Consider the following 18,159-nt stretch of genomic DNA (forward strand, 5'->3'; position numbering starts at 1 on the left):
CTTGAAATATTCCTAAAAGTACCCCCTCTATATTAGATACTCCCCTATATTGACTATATTGACTCCTGGCCCCTTCAAGTACTGTTGTACCACGATAGATACTACAAAGTAGTTGTGGCCGGTGGGGTTAAAAATGTCGACAAGAAGGAAGGGAGATGAGCAGGTAAATATGGAAGCTATGGGGTCTCAGTCTCTGCGATCAGCCAAGGAGAAAGAAAAAGACAAAGACAAAGGTGGTGTGTCATTGGTAGCAGGGGCAACGGCAGCTGCGGTGGCGGCAACTGCAAAATTGGAGAGACTGGTTAACATAACAGACCATACACCGACGAAAGGGGGGCAGCAGGTACAAAGCAAAACAGCGTCAGACAGGAAGAGCCAGGGCCAGACGAACGCGCTCCCAAATAGCACCACAACAAGGAACCCCTCAAACAAAGGTGCGAGTATGGTGGGGAAAACAACAGAAACAAGTAATACCCAGATACATGTAACGGAAGGCGAACCAACCCTTAAAGAAATCCTCACTGCAGTTAACGCATGCAAACAATCTCTGAGTAATATGGCGGATCAAATGAAGGATATGAGGGAAGAACTAGCTCATGTAAGCCAAGATCTCAAGAAAATGGCAGAAAGAGTGACAGAAATAGAAGGGAGAATAAGCCAGCTGGAAGATGACCTAAATCCAATGAAGCAAGAGTTAAAAGCACAGAAAGATTAGATAAAAAGACTTATGGAAAAATTCGACGAAATGGAAAATAGACTCAGGAGAGACAATGTGAGGATAATTGGGCTCCCAGAGAAGAGCGAGGGATTAGACCCGGCAGGTTTCGTGGAAAAATGGCTAATTGAGACTTTTGGGGTAGAAACATTCTCACAGCAGTTCTCCATTGAAAGGGCACATAGAGTTCCATTTAGACCCCCCGTTCAGGGTAGCCCCCCAAGAGCTTTGTTATTGAAGTTCTTAAACTACAAGGATAAGGTGACCCTTCTTCGAAGGGCTAGGGAAAGGGGGAACCTGTATTATAATTAAGCCAAGATATCAATGTACCCTGACTTTTCACCCGAATTGCAGAAGCGCAGGATGGAATTTCTGGGTATCAAGCGTAGCCTCCAAATGTATGACATTACGTATGCTCTCCTTTACCCCGCCAGGCTTCGGGTAAATGCGTTGGGGGGAAGTCAGATCTTTGAATCCCCAGAGAGAGCGCGAGCATGGTTGGAAGAAAAGAAAGATCAGCTTTTGCCGAAATAAACAGGGGCTGCAAACGAGGAAGGAAAGAATATAAAAAGATATAACTTGTATGTGTGGGGTGGGGGGACTCACAGGGTTGCTATAAAAAGCAAGATAGGTCTTTGTACGGGTGAGGGATGGAGGAGAGGGAGGGGGGGTGGGGGGAGGACGGAGGGTAGGAAGGGTAGGGGTAGAGGAGCGGGTGATGGTCATTAAAAAAGCCTACAAGGGGGACCTAGAATGGTGTGGGGGGGGAGGGGAGGGATGGGGGAGGTGGGAAGAGAAGGGTAACGACTATAATATGAAGATACAAAAAGGGCACGCTTGCACTTTAAAAAAGAAAAAGAAAAAGAAAAAGATTTATATTTTTCCACAAGGTAGCACTGAATACACTCGCAAATTATAAATAGTTATGGTAAATATGTATGTCACGTGTATTATGCATAGGTCTCTAAGACTTGAAGTCACTAAAGTAAAAAGGTTGTGGGATGAGAAAAAGCCCCTCTTTTCAGCAGAGATAAACACCCTAGTTAGTTGGGAACGTAAGGCGTTAGGGAGTGGACCTAGTGGTGGGGTGGTAGTTTTCCTCCTTTTTTTTTTTTTTTTTTTCTCTCTTTCTCCTTCCTGTCTGTTGATGTCCTGCTCGCTTCTATTACTGCCTTTTCCCTTTAATTGAAGGTCCCCTGTTTATAAACACAAGTAATAAATAATGGCCCCGAATATTGGATCATGGAATGTTAGAGGGTTGGGTTCCCCTGTTAAACGAGCAGCAGTATATGAGGGTTTAGATACACTAAAAGTCGAAATTGCCTGTCTGCAAGAGACACACCTGACAAAAGATTCTAAAAACAATTTATGGAAGAAGAGATATCAACACCAGTTCCACTCTACATATACCTCCTACTCTAGAGGAGTATCAACTTTGATTGGTAGTGGGGTAGCGTTCACTTGCAGACAGTGCAGGATAGACGATGAGGGGCGGTATGTGCTCCTGCATTGTGTAATGGAGAATCTGGAATGTGTACTGGCTAATTTATATATTCCGCCCCCGTTTAAATTGGATATTATGTATAATCTTATGGAATTCATAATTGATAAGGCTGAATTACCAATTATAGTTGTCGGGGATTTTAACATGGTTTTGAACAATAAAATAGATAGATTCCCTGGGGGGAAACAGAGTCAACGAAAGCAGGAAAACCGGTTGAAACAATTCCTTCAAGAAACAGGGCTGCTTGACATGTGGAGAATACGGAATCCGAGGGTTCAGCAATTTTCGTGCTACTCGAGCTCCTGTGCTTCGCTGTCAAGGATAGACTTAGTTTTAGGTAATAGTTTAGCATCACAAGCAATAAATAACATAAATTATCACCCTAGAGGGGTATCGGACCACTCTCCGCTCACAATCTCGATAAACCCGGGTCATAAGAAAACCTATAGAACATGGAAGTTGAATCCAGCTTGGTTGGAAGTGATAGAGAACCAGGAAGGGGTAATAGCAGAATTGAAAGAATTCATAAAGTTTAATTCGGGCACCACATCGAGGGGGGTGCTGTGGGACGCACTGAAGGCATACTTAAGGGGCTTACTTATACAGAAGGTGTCAAAAATTAAAAAAACGTCCCGGGACTGGGAGGAGCGGTTTAAGAGGGAATTAATTGCTGCTGAAAGAGAGTACACAAATGAACCTTCCCCTGAAAAACAGAGAGTGTGGGAAAATAAACAACAAAGGTATAAAGATATAATAATTAGGAAAGTGGAAAATAAAAGGGCATTCCAGAAGCAAGTCATGTTCGGGGAAGGGGAAAAAGTAGGAAAGATACTGGCCCATATAGTTAGGTCCGGCTCCCCCCCATCCGTGGTCCCGGTCATTAAGACCTCGGCAGGTGAGACAACATCTCAATTGGAAATGATCACTGAGACGTTTAAAGAATACTATAAGAGGTTATATAAATCTAGTGGGACCAGGGATGAGGGGGAAATGGACAAATTTTTTCAAAATATCGACATACCAATATTGGAGGAGATGGATGTTGAGGAATTGGAAAGACCAATTACTACAGAAGAGATCAAAAAGGCAGTATCAGAAATGGCCAATCATAAATCACCAGGTCCCGATGGCCTCCCAGTTGAAATATATAAGCAGTATGGGGAGGTACTATTTCAGGAACTTTTGGACGTTTTCAACTGGGCAAAAGAGCAAGGGAGGCTACCCACTTCAATGACAGAAGCCACAATAATAGTATTGCATAAAGAGGGGAAAGATCCCCTGGACCCTGGGTCATATAGACCTATATCATTACTCTGTGCAGACGTAAAGATCCTAGCAAAAATTTTAGCTACTAGAGTAAAGAGAGTGATTCATAAAATAGTCCACCCGGACCAGATGGGATTTATACCCCACCGAACAACCAGTATGAACATCAGGAGAGTTTTTTTGAACTTGCAGATCCCCACGGAAAACAGAGGCTCGAGAGCAATGCTTCTGTTGGATGTGGTAAAAGCATTCGACAGCGTAGAATGGGAATATGTCTGGAGAGTATTAAAAGAGTACGGTTTTGGTTCCTCATTTATCAACTGGGTTAAAGTATTGTATAATGAACCAAATGCAAAAGTAAAAGTCAATAATGATTATTCGAATGGGTTTAAATTAGAGAGGGGAACGAGGCAGGGATGCCCTTTGTCTCCCATGATTTTTGCCCTAGCCATGGAGCCATTAGCTACAATAGTAAGGCAAGATAGGAAAATAGTGGGGTTCCAGAGGGAGAATGGCGAGGAGCGGATCGCATTGTATGCGGACGACGTCCTCATATTCATGGGAGACACAGAGGGATCTCTGAATCAAGTAATGGACATATTCTCAAGGTTTGGGAAAATCTCGGGATTGTCCATAAATTGGGAAAAATCAGTGTTATTGCCATTAGACCCAGATAGTATAGATACCCCCTCAAATAATAACAGGTTAGAAATAACAACGCTAACAAAATATCTAGGTATTAAGATAACTAAGGACCCAGAGAGTTACTTAGATAATAACTTAGCCCCGCTGTTAAAGAAATTCAAAGATAAGATCGAAATATGGAAGGGCCTCCCGTTATCAACAGCAGGGAGGTGCAATTTAATTAAAATGCTATGGCTACCCCAATTGCTGTATATAATGCAGAACTCGCCAATATGGATAAGCAGGAAATGGTTTGATAAAACAGAAACAATATTTAGAGACCTTATATGGAAAGGGGGTTCTCCTAGGATAAGATTGCAGACCCTACAACTATCATCGCGGGAAGGGGGGATGGCAGTACCGCACCCACGTAGTTATTTTTTGGCAGCCCAGCTGCAGTACTTGGGGAAAAATAGCAATGAGAGATTGACGATCACGGGAGCCCCCCATAGGACCGTGATAGAGACTTTGGAAGCAGACTCCTTTATATATAAAACCCCTACGGTCAAATTAATAAAAAAAGTGTGGAGAACCGTCAAAGCGCTGCTGGGAATAAATGGTTGGATCAAACACACTCCCTTGTGGAACAATAAGAATCTACAAGAACTACAAAAAATAGGAACGATTAAAATATGGGAAAAAAGAGGAATAGAGAAATTAGTTCAGCTATATAATCAGTCTTTACTAAAACCCTTTTCCGCATTAAAAGAAGAATTTGATATACCAGATAGGTCATTATATAACTACATACAAGTTAAACATGCCCTTAAGTCACAGTTTGGGGACCAGGGTCCCCTCTGGAATGAGACCACCGTGCTTCAGAAACTGGGTGATCAAGAAGGCCACTGTGGGTCTATAGCTGAAATATACCCACATATTTGTAAAAACAGCATTGAGGCCCCGGAAAAACTTAAAAGTAGAGGCAAATGGGAGAGAGAGTTGGGCGTGCTTTCAGACGGGCAGTGGAGGGAGATACTAGCGGGGGGACATCGGGTGTCGATTTCCCCTGCCCAAAAGATTTCACATCTAATGGTACTCCATAGGACATATTACACCCCTAAAAGGTTATTCGAGTTTGGGAGGAGAATGGACGCCAACTGCCCTAGATGTCAGGATGAAGGGGACTTGTTGCATATGCTATGGAAATGCCCGAAATTATTCCGGTACTGGTCAGAGATTGTAGAAACTCTCAATAAAGTTTTCTCCCTAGAACTTAAAATGGACCCGAAACTATGTATTTTGGGTGTAGGGGAGGATATGGACATTGGAACCTGCAAAACTACAATAGTTCAGAGATGTCTCTTTCAGGCAAGAAAGTTAATTGCTCAAAGATGGCAGGCAAGAACCCCCCCACGGAAAGATGAGTGGATTAAAACAGTGACTGAAACAATGTGGAAGGAAAAGGCAGTATATATAAAAAGGAGGAACTTAAAAGCATTTAAAAAACTTTGGAGACCTTGGCTGGAGGAAGTGGGATACCCGCTATAGTGGAACATAGGGATAATGCCCTTACGAATAGGAAGGTTAATATTTGTTGTAATGATGTGAATGGGGGAGGGTGGGCAGGGAAGGGAGAGGGGGGGGTTGTGGGAAGGGGACGTAGTAAGGGAAGGGGGATAAGGTTATACAAAATAATAGAGCACTTTTGTTATGGGGTTTTTATGTACATCCAAGAGTGGTGGATTACTCGATTAGTAATATGTCACTGTAAGAATATTGTGCACTGAGATGTATTTTGTATGAATATAAATAAAGATGATTAAATTAAAAAAATGTCATGTTAAATGACCAGCACTATATAAAATAAACTGTTCATCAAACAAAAAAAAAAAAAAAAAAGAGAAAAAAAAAAAAGAAAAAAAAAAAGAAAAAAAAAAAAAAAACTTACTGACCGGCCTGCTAACCGACAGAATTTTCCTGTCTAACAGTATGCGGTAAAAACAGGGGTTTAGTCTGCACATATTTGCAAATACATGCGTAAGCTACAGAGCCCCGTCAAGGCACCCCAGTATTTTCTGTAGTCCTAACTCTAAATTTCGAGAGCCTCTACAGTGGAAGCACATGCATTATAAAGGATAGGCAGAGGGCAAGTGAGCCTGGAGGGAGACCACCTCTCCTTAAAGGCACAGAGGCGCACTGGACACCCAGCACATAACACAATGGTAGCAAAGGTGTCCTGTATGTCCCCTCACCAATATTTTAACATTACAAACAAATGGCCACTGCCCTCACCTATAACTGGCCAGCAAGGAGCACATTGAAGGGCAAGACATGCAAAAAAAAAAAAAATAAATAAAAAAAAAAAAATAAATAAAAAAAAAAAAAAACAGAAATTCCCAGCTCAATTTACCGACCAGCCTGCTATAAACAACCAAATTGTCCTGTCTAACAGTATGTGTTAAAAACTGGGGTTTAGTCTGCACACATGTAGTCCTTTCTGTAGGCCTTTGCAGCAAGGAGCACACGGAAGGGCAACACATGCAAAAAACAAAAACAAAAAAACAGAGTAATTCCTTGCTCAACACCTCTACCTTCAACGCCTCCCGCAGTACACCTCTACCTCCAACGCCTCCCGCAGTACACCTCTACCTCCAACGCCTCCCGCAGTACACCTCTACCTCCATCACAGTACACCTCTACATTCAAGGATTCCCACAGTACACCTCTACCTTCAACGCCTCCCGCAGTACACCTCTACCTTCAACGCCTCCCGCAGTACACCTCTACCTTCAACGCCTCCCGCAGTACACCTCTACCTTCAATGCCTCCCGCAGTACACTTCTACCTCCAAGCCTCCCGCAGTACACCTCTATCTCCAATGCCTCCCGCAGTACACCTCTACCTCCAACGCCTCCTCCAATGCCTCCCCTCTCCATCACACCTATGTCTCCAATCCCTTCTCCCTCTAGCACACCTCTATACCTATAATCCCTCTTCCCAGTATGTCTCTGCCTCCAACGCCCCCCCCCCCCAGCAAACCCCCATTCTATCATACCTATGCCTCCAATTCCGCCCCCCCTCCCCATTCTATCATACCTTTGACTCCAATTCCGCCCCCCCATTCTATCATACCTATGACTCCAATTCCGCCCCCCCCCCCCATTCTATCATAACTATGCCTCCAATTCCACCCCCCTCTAACCATTCTATCATACCTATGCCTCCAATTCCCCTTCCCTCCCCCCATTCTATCACATGGTATGATAGAATGGGGGGGGGGGGGGGGCGGAATTGGAGTCATAGGTATGATAGAATGGAAGGGGGGGGGGCTGGCAGAATTGGTGGCATAAGTTATAATGGATTACTGGATGGGGGGGATGATTCAGACCTATGCCTCCAATTAACCCCCTCCCCAATCCAGCACATATGTGCTCTCAATCCCCCCTTGCTCCCAGCAAACATCTTCAATCCCACAATGTCTCCAGAACATCACAGAATGTCACATTATTACATACCATTGTCCTGCAGCCAGGGGGTCAAGCATCAGTGCATATCTTGGATGTGTGGGAGGAGAGGGACGGTCCTAAGCGGCGCCGGCTGTTGCATTTATTTTCAAAAATCTGCTGCTAGCCTGTTCGGGACGGAGATGTGGAGAGGGGTGGTCCTGAGCGGCAATGTGTGGATGGTGGAGAGGGGCGGCGCTGGCTGGCACACTTCCTTGCAAAGGTCTGCTGCTAGCCTGTGCGGGACAGAGATGTGTGGGAGGTGTAGAGGGGCAGTCCCAAGCGGCAATGTGTGGACGGTGGAGAGGGGCAGTGCTGGCTCCCGCAGTACTAGCAGTACAGTACTAGCCTGTGCAGTGCAGGGATGTATCGGGGGTGAAGAGGGGCGGTCCCAAGCGGCGATGTGTGGACGGTGGAGAGGGGCAGCGCTGGCTCCCGCAGTACTAGCAGTACAGTACTAGCCTGTGCAGTGCAGGGATGTATCGGGGGTGGAGAGGGGCGGTCCCAAGCGGCAATGTGTAGACGGTGGAGAGGGGCGGCGCTGGCTGGTACTCTTATTTGCAAAGCTCGCGCTGCGAGCCTGTGCGGGGCAGAGATGTGTGGTCCCAGGCAGCTGCATATTGAACTGGCCGCACTGCGAGCGTGTGCGCGGCGGGGGGGATGGGGGGCGACTGGATACATACCCGATGCAGCACAGCCCTTTCCATACTCGCACCGCTCATAATTTCACTCGTCAAATGCGAGCAGGCGAGTGCAATTTTTGAGGGCTGGGAATACTATAAAAAGTCATTTGAGTGACAGCTCTGCGCCTACGAGGGCTGCTGACAGCACATCCAAGATGTCAGCACCCAGCAGCAGTCTCAGGGCTTTTAGATGTCTACACAAGGGAGACTTTTACAAGTAAATACCATGCATGGAATACATTAAATGAACATATAACATTAAAGATAGCTGTTAAAATTAATGGTCTGGCAACGGGGTCTCTTTAAGTAGGTCCCTTGTCAGGATTTTATGATGAAGGCTATCCCCCCAGCCCCTCAAAAAAAAAAAAAAAGGTTCATATAGTATTTATTAAGCAGGTAAAATATGGATAGTGAATGCACTTTGGTGGCTGCCTACTGACTTGTATTGTTTGCAGTCTGACCTAACATTGGTTTTTATCCTACATTCAGATCCTGTGTGAATGTTGGTTAAATGAGTTGTAGGAAGATTTACAATGTAATGATGCTTGATCTTGTCTGTCTACTCTATACCTTTTCTAACAGCCGGTCTAATATATAGAAACTAGATCTAAGCAATTGTCTATAATAACTTAAAGCGGGGGTCCACCTATCTATCTTTTTTTTTTTTTTTTGAGTTCATTCACAAACTTTTCTTCTCAGCATTACATACTCACATATTGTGTGTAATATGTCCACCTGTGTCAGATTTCGTCGGAAAGAATAACTTATATTATTCACTGCAGGCGGTTTCCATCTTCATTGTGGGTATTTGAAGCCCACAAGCATTTATTTCCTGGATGTGGTGAATGCTGTGCTCCCAGCATTCACCGCTTGTTCCTGCACATGCTCAGTGGCATTCTGGGAAGCCTGAGACTAGCTCCCAGGAGGGTGCTAGTTAATTACTGCGATTTAAATTTTTTTAAACGGCATGTCAGCATCTAGGCAAGGAAGAGAATACATACAGATATTGTTCAAAACTTGGGTGGAACCCCGCTTTAATTCCACTTTTTATTTTCTAACAGCAAGTAAACCTTGATTGAATGTGAAGGGCAACAATACCATTTTTTCTTCTCTAGCTTGAAACACATTGTTACAAAAATCCAAAATATCTCATGAGAGAGGAAATTACCAGTACTTTTTGTGAAATTTCACATCAAACATTACCTTGGCAGTTTTAGCAGCTGTCATACTGTTCTGCATCTTCATAGCTTCAATTACACAGATCTCTTGGCCCTCTGACACCTATCACAGTAAAATTGTACTGAATTTTAGACATACAGAACATAAAACATTGTATGTAATAACTAAAGCTGTATCAGATCTCAGTAGAAAGCAAGCTATAACATTAACAAGTATCAGATCTTCATAAAAACCTACAGTATATTTATAGAACATACCTTACCTTGCAGTGTTAAGTACATATAGAACTCTTGTCCAATTGAGGAATTGATCATTCATACAGAAAATAATATTAACCACTTGCCGACCGCTGCACGACGATGTACGTCGGCAGAATGGCACATATGCGCAAATGGGTGGACCTGTACATCCCTCCGTGATCGCAGGCTAGCGGGCACACACAAGATGCCACGTTCCGCAGGAACGTGGCAAGGACAAGCAGAACGGGGAGATGCCTATGTAAGCAAGGCATTTTCTTGTTCTGCCTAGTGACATGACAGGGATCTACTGCTCCCTGTCATCGGGAGCAGTGATCCCCGTCATGTCCTAGTGAGCCCATCCCCCCTACAGTTAGAACACACTGAGGGAACACACTTATCCCCTTGATCGCCCCCTAGTGTTTAACCCATTCCCTGCCAGTGACATTTATACAGTAATCAGTTTCTATTTTTAGCTCTGACCGCTGTATAAATGGCAATGGTCCCAAAATAGTGTCAAAAGTGCCCGATGTGTCCGCCACAATGTCGCAGTCCCGATAAAAATCGCTGATCACAAAATTATGATAAAAATGCCATAAATCTATTCCCTATTTTGTAGACGCTATAACTTTTGCGCAAACCAATCGATATACACTTATTGCGATTTTTTTTTACCAAAAATATGCAGAAGAATACATATCGGCCTAAACCGATGAAGAAATTTGTTTTTCTATATTTTTTGGGGGATATTTATTATAGCAAAAAGTAAAAAGATATTGCTTTTTTTTCCAAAATTGTCGGTCTTTTTTTGCTTATAGCGCAAAAAATAAAAACCGCAGAGCTGATCAAATACCACCAAACGAAAGCTCTGTGTGTGGGAAAAAAAAAGATGTCAATTTTGTTTGGGTGCAACGTCGCACGACCGAGCAATTGTCAGTTAAAGCGACGCAGTGCCGTACTGCGAAAAATGCTCTGGTCATTTAGTGCCGGTTCACACAGGGGCGACTTGTCAGGTGACCTAGCCGCCTGACAAGTCGCCTCCCGTTCTGTACAATGGAACCGTTCTAATAGGAGCGACGCAAGTCGCTCCGAATTAGAAAAAGGTTCCTGTACTACTTTGGGGGCGACTTGCATAGACTTCTATACAGAAGTCCTTTTGCAAGTCGCCGTGGCAGTCGTGTGCAGGTCACCTCGGTGAGGCGACCTGCAAGTCATGCCGCCCCTGTGTGAATCGGGGCTAAGGGGGTAAAATCTTCTGGGGCTGAAGTGGTTAAAGCAACACAAATCTGCTTTAAATAGGAAAGAGTATTTTATTCTTAAACTAGCAGTTATGAAGAAAGCCAACAAATGAGTGACACATTGAAGAGTTTGCAAAATGTCTGGAGATGAAGCTTTAATTAGCATTTCCTGGGTGTTTGCGATGGAAATGTGAGATCTCATGCTGGCCTGGAAGATGGGACTTACTGAACATACGTTGAAGGTGTTATTTGTCCACACTACTTTTATCCAAATCTGCTACAGTCATAACCTATGAGGCTCCTGTCAGTACACAGATATGACAGACACTTCTAGAGTTTGTGATGTAAACTTTAAACAGATTAACTGAAGTCTATATTTCAATTTTGGTATAGGCTAAAAAAATTGTCAGTTATACTTCTCAGGGACTTTGGAGTCAAGATCTCTATTGAGTTGCAAGGTCTGCACACCTACCGTATGGATGATTTGGCCCAACATACTCCCACCCATAACTGATCATTTTTGATTGAAATTACATTTTACCCTAGCTTCAAGGGGACACTAATGCTGGCCATACATGGATAGAAAATCGTTCGATACGCTCGATCGTTCGACTTTCAAAGTGTTAGTGGGCTAATTTTCGAATCTCGAAATGGCAATTTTAATGGAAAAAAAACAAACCGCAATGTCGGATTTTTCCCCCCAAAACAATTGATTTTCGAAAGATTAGCATTGGGGGGTGACTGCATGGTGCATTTTGACAGTGCTGGCTCATGTAAAGATGAGTATATAGTATCAATATTAAATGCTTGTTTAATATTTTTAAGTGAGACAATATGATTGCACTGCTCTGGCAACAGTCATACTGTAAGCATATTCTTAGTAAAATAAAACGATTATATAACTAGTTTAATCATTTGTTAAATCACATCAAACTGAAAAATGTTGAATATGTATTGGGGCCACATACAGTAGTATTATGTACTGTAACATGGTATTGTAAAAAAAACTACATTAATCGAAAAGAAGACATTCCTAAATTATAACATTGTGACCAACCACTTCTGAAAAGCTTATGCAGTTTCAAGCTGATATAGATTAAAAAGAAAAGACATACAGAAATATATAGATAGGGAGCAACTTACTTCACTCCTAGAGTTACATTCTACAAAGGAAAAAAAAAATGAGATCACTGGTCACAGCCCAAATTGCTATGACAGGCTGTTTTCAGAACTACTCCTACAAAATGGTCACAAGCCTTACAAGTCTCTCTGATAAACCCAATCTGCACTGATGTATTTTGTACTCCTTGTCTAATTGGTATAAAGTTTGCAGATCTCGGTCTTGTATCTTTCATCCAGCTTGCTGCATCCTCTCCTTTGACATGGAGGGTCGTAGGTCACCTTCACATCCGATTATCAAAGTAACACTCATTAAGCAGCAGTCTGCCTTGTACCGCAATGCATTAGCTTGAAGGAACCGTCAATGTGTATAGTCAACCGATTTTAGTGTTTTAAGGAAGTTTGGATGTGACACGGCACTGCCACAATCTTAAGTTTCAGACATCTCTAGCTGATGATTAATTATGGGTGGTGGGAAATAAAACCCAGTAAAGCCAGCTGCTTGCCATTGTTGGCAAAATTACTATAATGGATATACGCTGCCAATTTTCTATTTTATTGGCAAGCCTTCCAAATGCAATTAGGGGAGTTATAAATGATATGGAAATCTATCACGTCCCTTTCATTTTTAAAGAAGGTCTTCCCAGGAGACTTATCTTCAAGCCCATCATTGACTTTGTTGTGTTAATGATGTATACTTTTTTATTTCTAATTAAAGCACCTGACAACTTTTTGGAGGTTTTCTAATGTGGCATCGATGTGTCGCAGGAAAGCCATCACACTTACATTTTAGAACCCCATCCCTGCCTCTGGTCTAATTCAGTGAGGTGGCCAGCAAAACCTGAGACACATGATATAAAAGGCATGGAAAAGAATGGTGGACATTTATCATAAGCTCTGTTACTTGCCCAGTGCTATTTGCTTTGGAATAAAAGCATGAAAATCTAATGCAAGAGCTAAAATTGCAGACGTAAAGGATGACTGCACAGTGCTCTATTTCTCAATTTCATCCTTCAGAGTCAGAAAATGGGGTGATACAGTTACTGGATGAGATTTACAGTAACAGCTGTGCTCTTCCCACACAGGGGAGGGACTTCTAATGTGCACAGGTCTGCTTGAAGCAGACAGGAAGCAACAAAGCATGATGCCATTCCTTTTAAGGCTATGCAGGAACAGTTATAGCTAATTATAGAAGCTGTGCATTTGCATTATAAAGATGTCATCAGTTATTTGTGCTAGAGAATTTAGTGCTGCAATTCTAAAAAAAAGAAAATTATAGATTATAAAGTTAGATTATTTTAGATTTTGCCTAATCTGTTCAGCAGTAACACTGAGAAAAGCACAGGAAACCGTGCCAGTGGCATATGGCTCTCTACTGTGCTAAACATTCGTACTAAAGACAGGTTCATCAGTCATTAGAGTATCTGGGTAAAAAAAATTAGCTTCTGATGGATGGTATTTAGAGCTTACCTGCTGCTAGTACATTACCAAAGAAACACAGGTTTCCAAACCCACATGACATTAGAAATTGCAGACCATGAAATAAAATACTTGCAAGCACACATCATGTACGCCAGGTTATACAATATAATAAATAAGCTATTTCAACTCTGCGTAAAATTGGGCCCGCTGCAAGGGACCTTGGGTCAGGCCTGCACAGGCCAATTAATGCACAGCACCTGCTGTATAGAAGCAGCACACGAAGCACTTCCGAATCATTTTAGCAATTAAAACAAAACTGTTTCCTGCCCATTTCAACAGTAACTGTTTCAATGCAAGACTAAGCACCAAAACCATTATGAAATCACTAGGTAAAAAAAAAAAGCATTTTTAAGGGAGGGTGTGAGGAGACGGTTGGGATAAATCTGCAGTGTGAAATAGAACCCTTCTTTTGTTCTCTTACACTGTCAGCCTTCTGCCTAATTTGGCAGAAAAACAGAGGGCTTGTGGTGGCCTTCCACAGTATCACCTTCTGCTGCACTCTGGCCCCCTAAAAAGACGGATCAATATCATCCCTGCTGATTTTCCTTCAAAAGTGGAAATCCTTCAATTACAGTTTTTTGAGGGGGGTGCACAGGTGCAAGATTTTAATATGTATCTTGGACTGTGAATAAATTCTCAGCTCATTGACATGATCTCCAATAGTCACTTTTTTTTAACATATGTGCATTGCATTAGAATTAACTAACTGCTCCAGGTATTGATTGAAAAAAAAAAAAAAAAAAACTTAGAGAATTAACTAGTTCCGTATAACAAAGGAGCCAAATAAAAATAGGTTAAAATTCTTGGAACATTGCTGAATGGCAGACATATATATCACAGTGATGTAATGCTCAGATACGTTTTTTTTGTGTATTAACCGCTTGCCGACCGGCGCACGCCGATGTACGTCGGCAGAGCGGCACGGCTGGGCAAATGGGAGTACCTGTACGTCCATTTGAATTTCCCGCCGTGCCCGTGCGTGCGTGCCACCGGCGGCGCGCGCGCCGGCCGGGAGCTCCGTGAGTCGGGTCGCGGGTCCCGCGGACTCGATCGCCGCAGGAATACCCGCGATCGCCTCACGGAGCGGATGAACGGGGAGATGCCGTTGTAAACAGCATCTCCCCGTTCTGCCTAGTGACTAGTGTCACTCGATCTCTGCTCCCTGTCATCGGAGCAGAGATCAGTGACATCACCCACACAGCCCATCCCCCTACAGTTAGTAATCACTCCCTAGGACACACTTAACCCCTCCCCGCCCCCTAGTGGTTAACCCCTTCACTGCCAGTGTCATTTACACAGTAATCAGTGCATTTTTATTCGCACTGATCGCTGTATAAATGACAATGGTCCCAAAAATGTGTCAAAAATGTCCGACATGTCCGCCATAACGTCGCAGTCACAATAAAAATCGCTGATCGCCGCCATTACTAGTAAAAAAAAAATTATTAATAAAAATGCCATAAAACTATCCCCTATTTAGTAAACACTATAACGTTTGCGCAAACCAATTAATAAACACTTATTGCGATTTTTTTTACCAAAAATATGTAGAAGAATACGATCGGCCTAAACTGAAGAAAAAAAATGTTTTTTTTATATATTTTTGGGGGATATTTATTATAGCAAAATGTAAAAAATAATGCGTTTTTTTAAAATTGTCGCTCTTATTTTGTTTATAGCGCAAAAAATAAAAATCGCAGAGGCGATCAAATACCACCAAAAGAAAGCTCTATTTGTGGGAAAAAAAGGACGTCAATTTTGTTTGGGAGCCACGTCGCACGACCGCGCAATTGTCAGTTAAAGCGACGCAGTGCCGAATCGCAAAAACGCTCTGGTCAGGAAGGGGGTAAATCCTTCCGGGGCTGAAGTGGTTAAACTGTTAGGGACATTTTTGTGCAGCAGCAAATGTGACATTCACCAGATATTTACTAGTGGTGAATCAATGTGGTTTGCAACACATGCACCAGGAAGATTCACCTGTATTGAATGTTTGGTGAATATCAGATTCACTGCTTTAAAAAACGTTCCTCTAAGTGTTAAAAACACTGTTAAAATTGCATAATTGCTGACAGAAAATGAATGTGTAATCGATTCTCCCAGTTCCATATTCGTACCCAATGACAGTTTCTTCCTTGGGCATCAAAGCACTGCTTGACCAAATGAAGGTACCTGTATTTGGAATAGTCCTGAATAAAAACATTCTGTGTTGTATAGCGTTCAGGACAAATATTGAGGTAGAAATCATTTTGTCTCTATTATCTTATAACATACATATCTTAATCACTATATGATTTCATATTAATATGATCTGCAGATTATATAAACATTTTTAATAATAGACACTGTGTCTGCTGTGCTGTATTACGTCTGAATTATATCTGGGTTAAGATCCCCTAGTCGCTGATTATTTTGCTTATAATTCTGGTTCAGATGCTTTTTTTCTTCCAAGCTATCACCATGCGAGTTAGATTATTTTGTGCTAGAATCGAGGAGATATCCTGCAAGGCCTCCTATCTGCATCCACCTGTTCAGGCTTTTATGAATTATAGACTGTTGCCTAGAAACAAGCAGTCACAACTGACCAAAAATGAATCTGCTTCTTCTTTATATTTAAACTACAATTACAACTTCCAAATGTGATGCTGGAATCATAAATGATACTATGCTGAGTATTATGCTGAGATTGTATCTGTAAACACACACAAAAAAATGATTTTTTTTTCCATTGATATCTTTTTCTGGAAAGTAAAACTGGTTTACTATATAGAAAAACCCACAAATCCAAAAATAATTGGATGTCAATGTCTGCTCAATACATGTTGTCTGTGTCTTCTCTAAACATGTTTCTGAACACAATTCTCCAGCTCAAATGGAGTAGGTGGGAGGACAAGATTTGTCATGACATTCGATTAAGATGGCTGCTAACAGGATTAGAAAGCAGCTGTCACTTTGTGTTACTTGGTAGCACAGGCAAAAATACAGATCTATAAGATGAAAACTTGGACAGAAACACTCAATATGACTAGAGATTAGAAAAGAAGACCTGAATTCCCAACTTAGTATCTGCAGTCTACAATGTACCAAGCCTTCAAGATAACAAGGGCCTCTTTTACCAACACTAGCTGTACCATATGAAATACGTATAAACCAATCTGTAAAAAAAATGAGTAAAAGAAGAAATGAATGTGCCCTAAAATACGAAAACTTTATAAAACATTAAATTTAATTTACAGGTAGAAACAAAATGATGTAGGGGATCAATCATGACCTGTGTAAATCTATTTTCACCTGCCAGAAATTAAAAAAAAAAAAAAAAAAAAAAAAAAAAAAAAAAAAAAATATAGATACAGCATAATTTATATTCAGCACCATTTTGTAAAACTATTTCCCTATTATCACCTGCCACAAATAATAATAATAAAAAAGATAGTGTAATTTATCTTCAGGACTACCTTGAAGACTGAGCCCAACAATTCAATTTAGTGCAACTGCACTTGCTGTTATTAGCCCCACCATTAATGGTCAGGACAGTCTTGAAGTCATTCTAAGTCCTAAGAAAAATTTACGGTTCCACAGTTCATTGACTCCTACTACTGTGTCATATAGAGAGAGAAAAGGCTGAGCCTTTGCTGTGCATCTGAAAAGGGATCTTCGGCGGATCACTTCTCAGAGGGCGTTTGACAAGTGACTGGGAGGCAAAATAACACAATATCACCGCCTGTTTTAACCTTGTAAGCCTGCACCACAAACACGTGCAGTGCATGGTGGTTGTGGTGCGGCCCCATTCACTTTATTAGGTTAGAAGGTGACATCAACCTGCAACTAAATCTGCTATTTTTTTCTGCCCACCAGCCACAAGTGTAAACTAGGCCTAAAACCAACTTTCATCTTCAGCGCAAGGATGTTCAAAACCGATCTAAATGGAAGTGCTGGCTTTCGCTTTAAACAAGGTGTTAGCTGAATTCAGCCTGCTAGCAGCTTATTTAAGCACTTGACCTCTGGAAGGATTTACCCCCTTCATGGCCGGGCTGTTTTTTGCAATTCAGCACTGTGATACTTTAACTGGCAACTGCGCCGCCATGCAACACTGTATACAAATTAAATTTATATAATTTGTTATTGCATATTAAAAAAAACAAAAAACCCCCAAAACAATATTTTCTACTTTCTGTTATAAAACATATCCAATAAAATCTAATTTCTTCAAAAATTTAGGCCAAAATATATACTTCTACATGTACCTAGTAACAAAAAAATCCCAATAGGTGTATATTAATTGGTTTGTGTGAAAGTTATAGCGTCTACAAACTATTGTATATACATTTGGAAATTGATCAGTCCTCATGTACTGATTGCCTATCTCATTTCTTGAAGTCATTAAAATGCCAGGACAGTACAAATACCCCACAAATTACCCCTTTTGGAAACTAGAGAGTCTGAGGTATTTAGTAAGAGGCATGGCGAGTTTTTGAAGTGTTATTTTTTTTAAAATTAAGAAATTACAATTTTTTTTTTTCACATACTGTCACCAGTGCAGTACAGCATCATCATATGGCTGGTGTGGTGGTGATCAGGGATACTGACTGGTGACAATATGTTTATAAAAAGAA

General features: G+C 41.7%; 1 protein-coding gene across 1 annotated transcript in view; it reads right to left on the minus strand.

The window, feature by feature from the left end:
* PCCA (propionyl-CoA carboxylase subunit alpha) overlaps window positions 1-18,159 on the minus strand; it is a 1,163,293-nt gene that overhangs the window by 17,169 nt on the left and 1,127,965 nt on the right. The window contains exon 23 of the mRNA XM_073614439.1: window positions 9,499-9,576. Within this exon, the coding sequence (XP_073470540.1) occupies window positions 9,499-9,576 (78 nt within the window). The remainder of the gene's footprint in view (window positions 1-9,498; window positions 9,577-18,159) is intronic.

Source organism: Aquarana catesbeiana, linkage group LG02, assembly GCF_042186555.1.
Source record: "Aquarana catesbeiana isolate 2022-GZ linkage group LG02, ASM4218655v1, whole genome shotgun sequence".
Taxonomy (NCBI): Eukaryota; Metazoa; Chordata; class Amphibia; order Anura; family Ranidae; genus Aquarana; species Aquarana catesbeiana.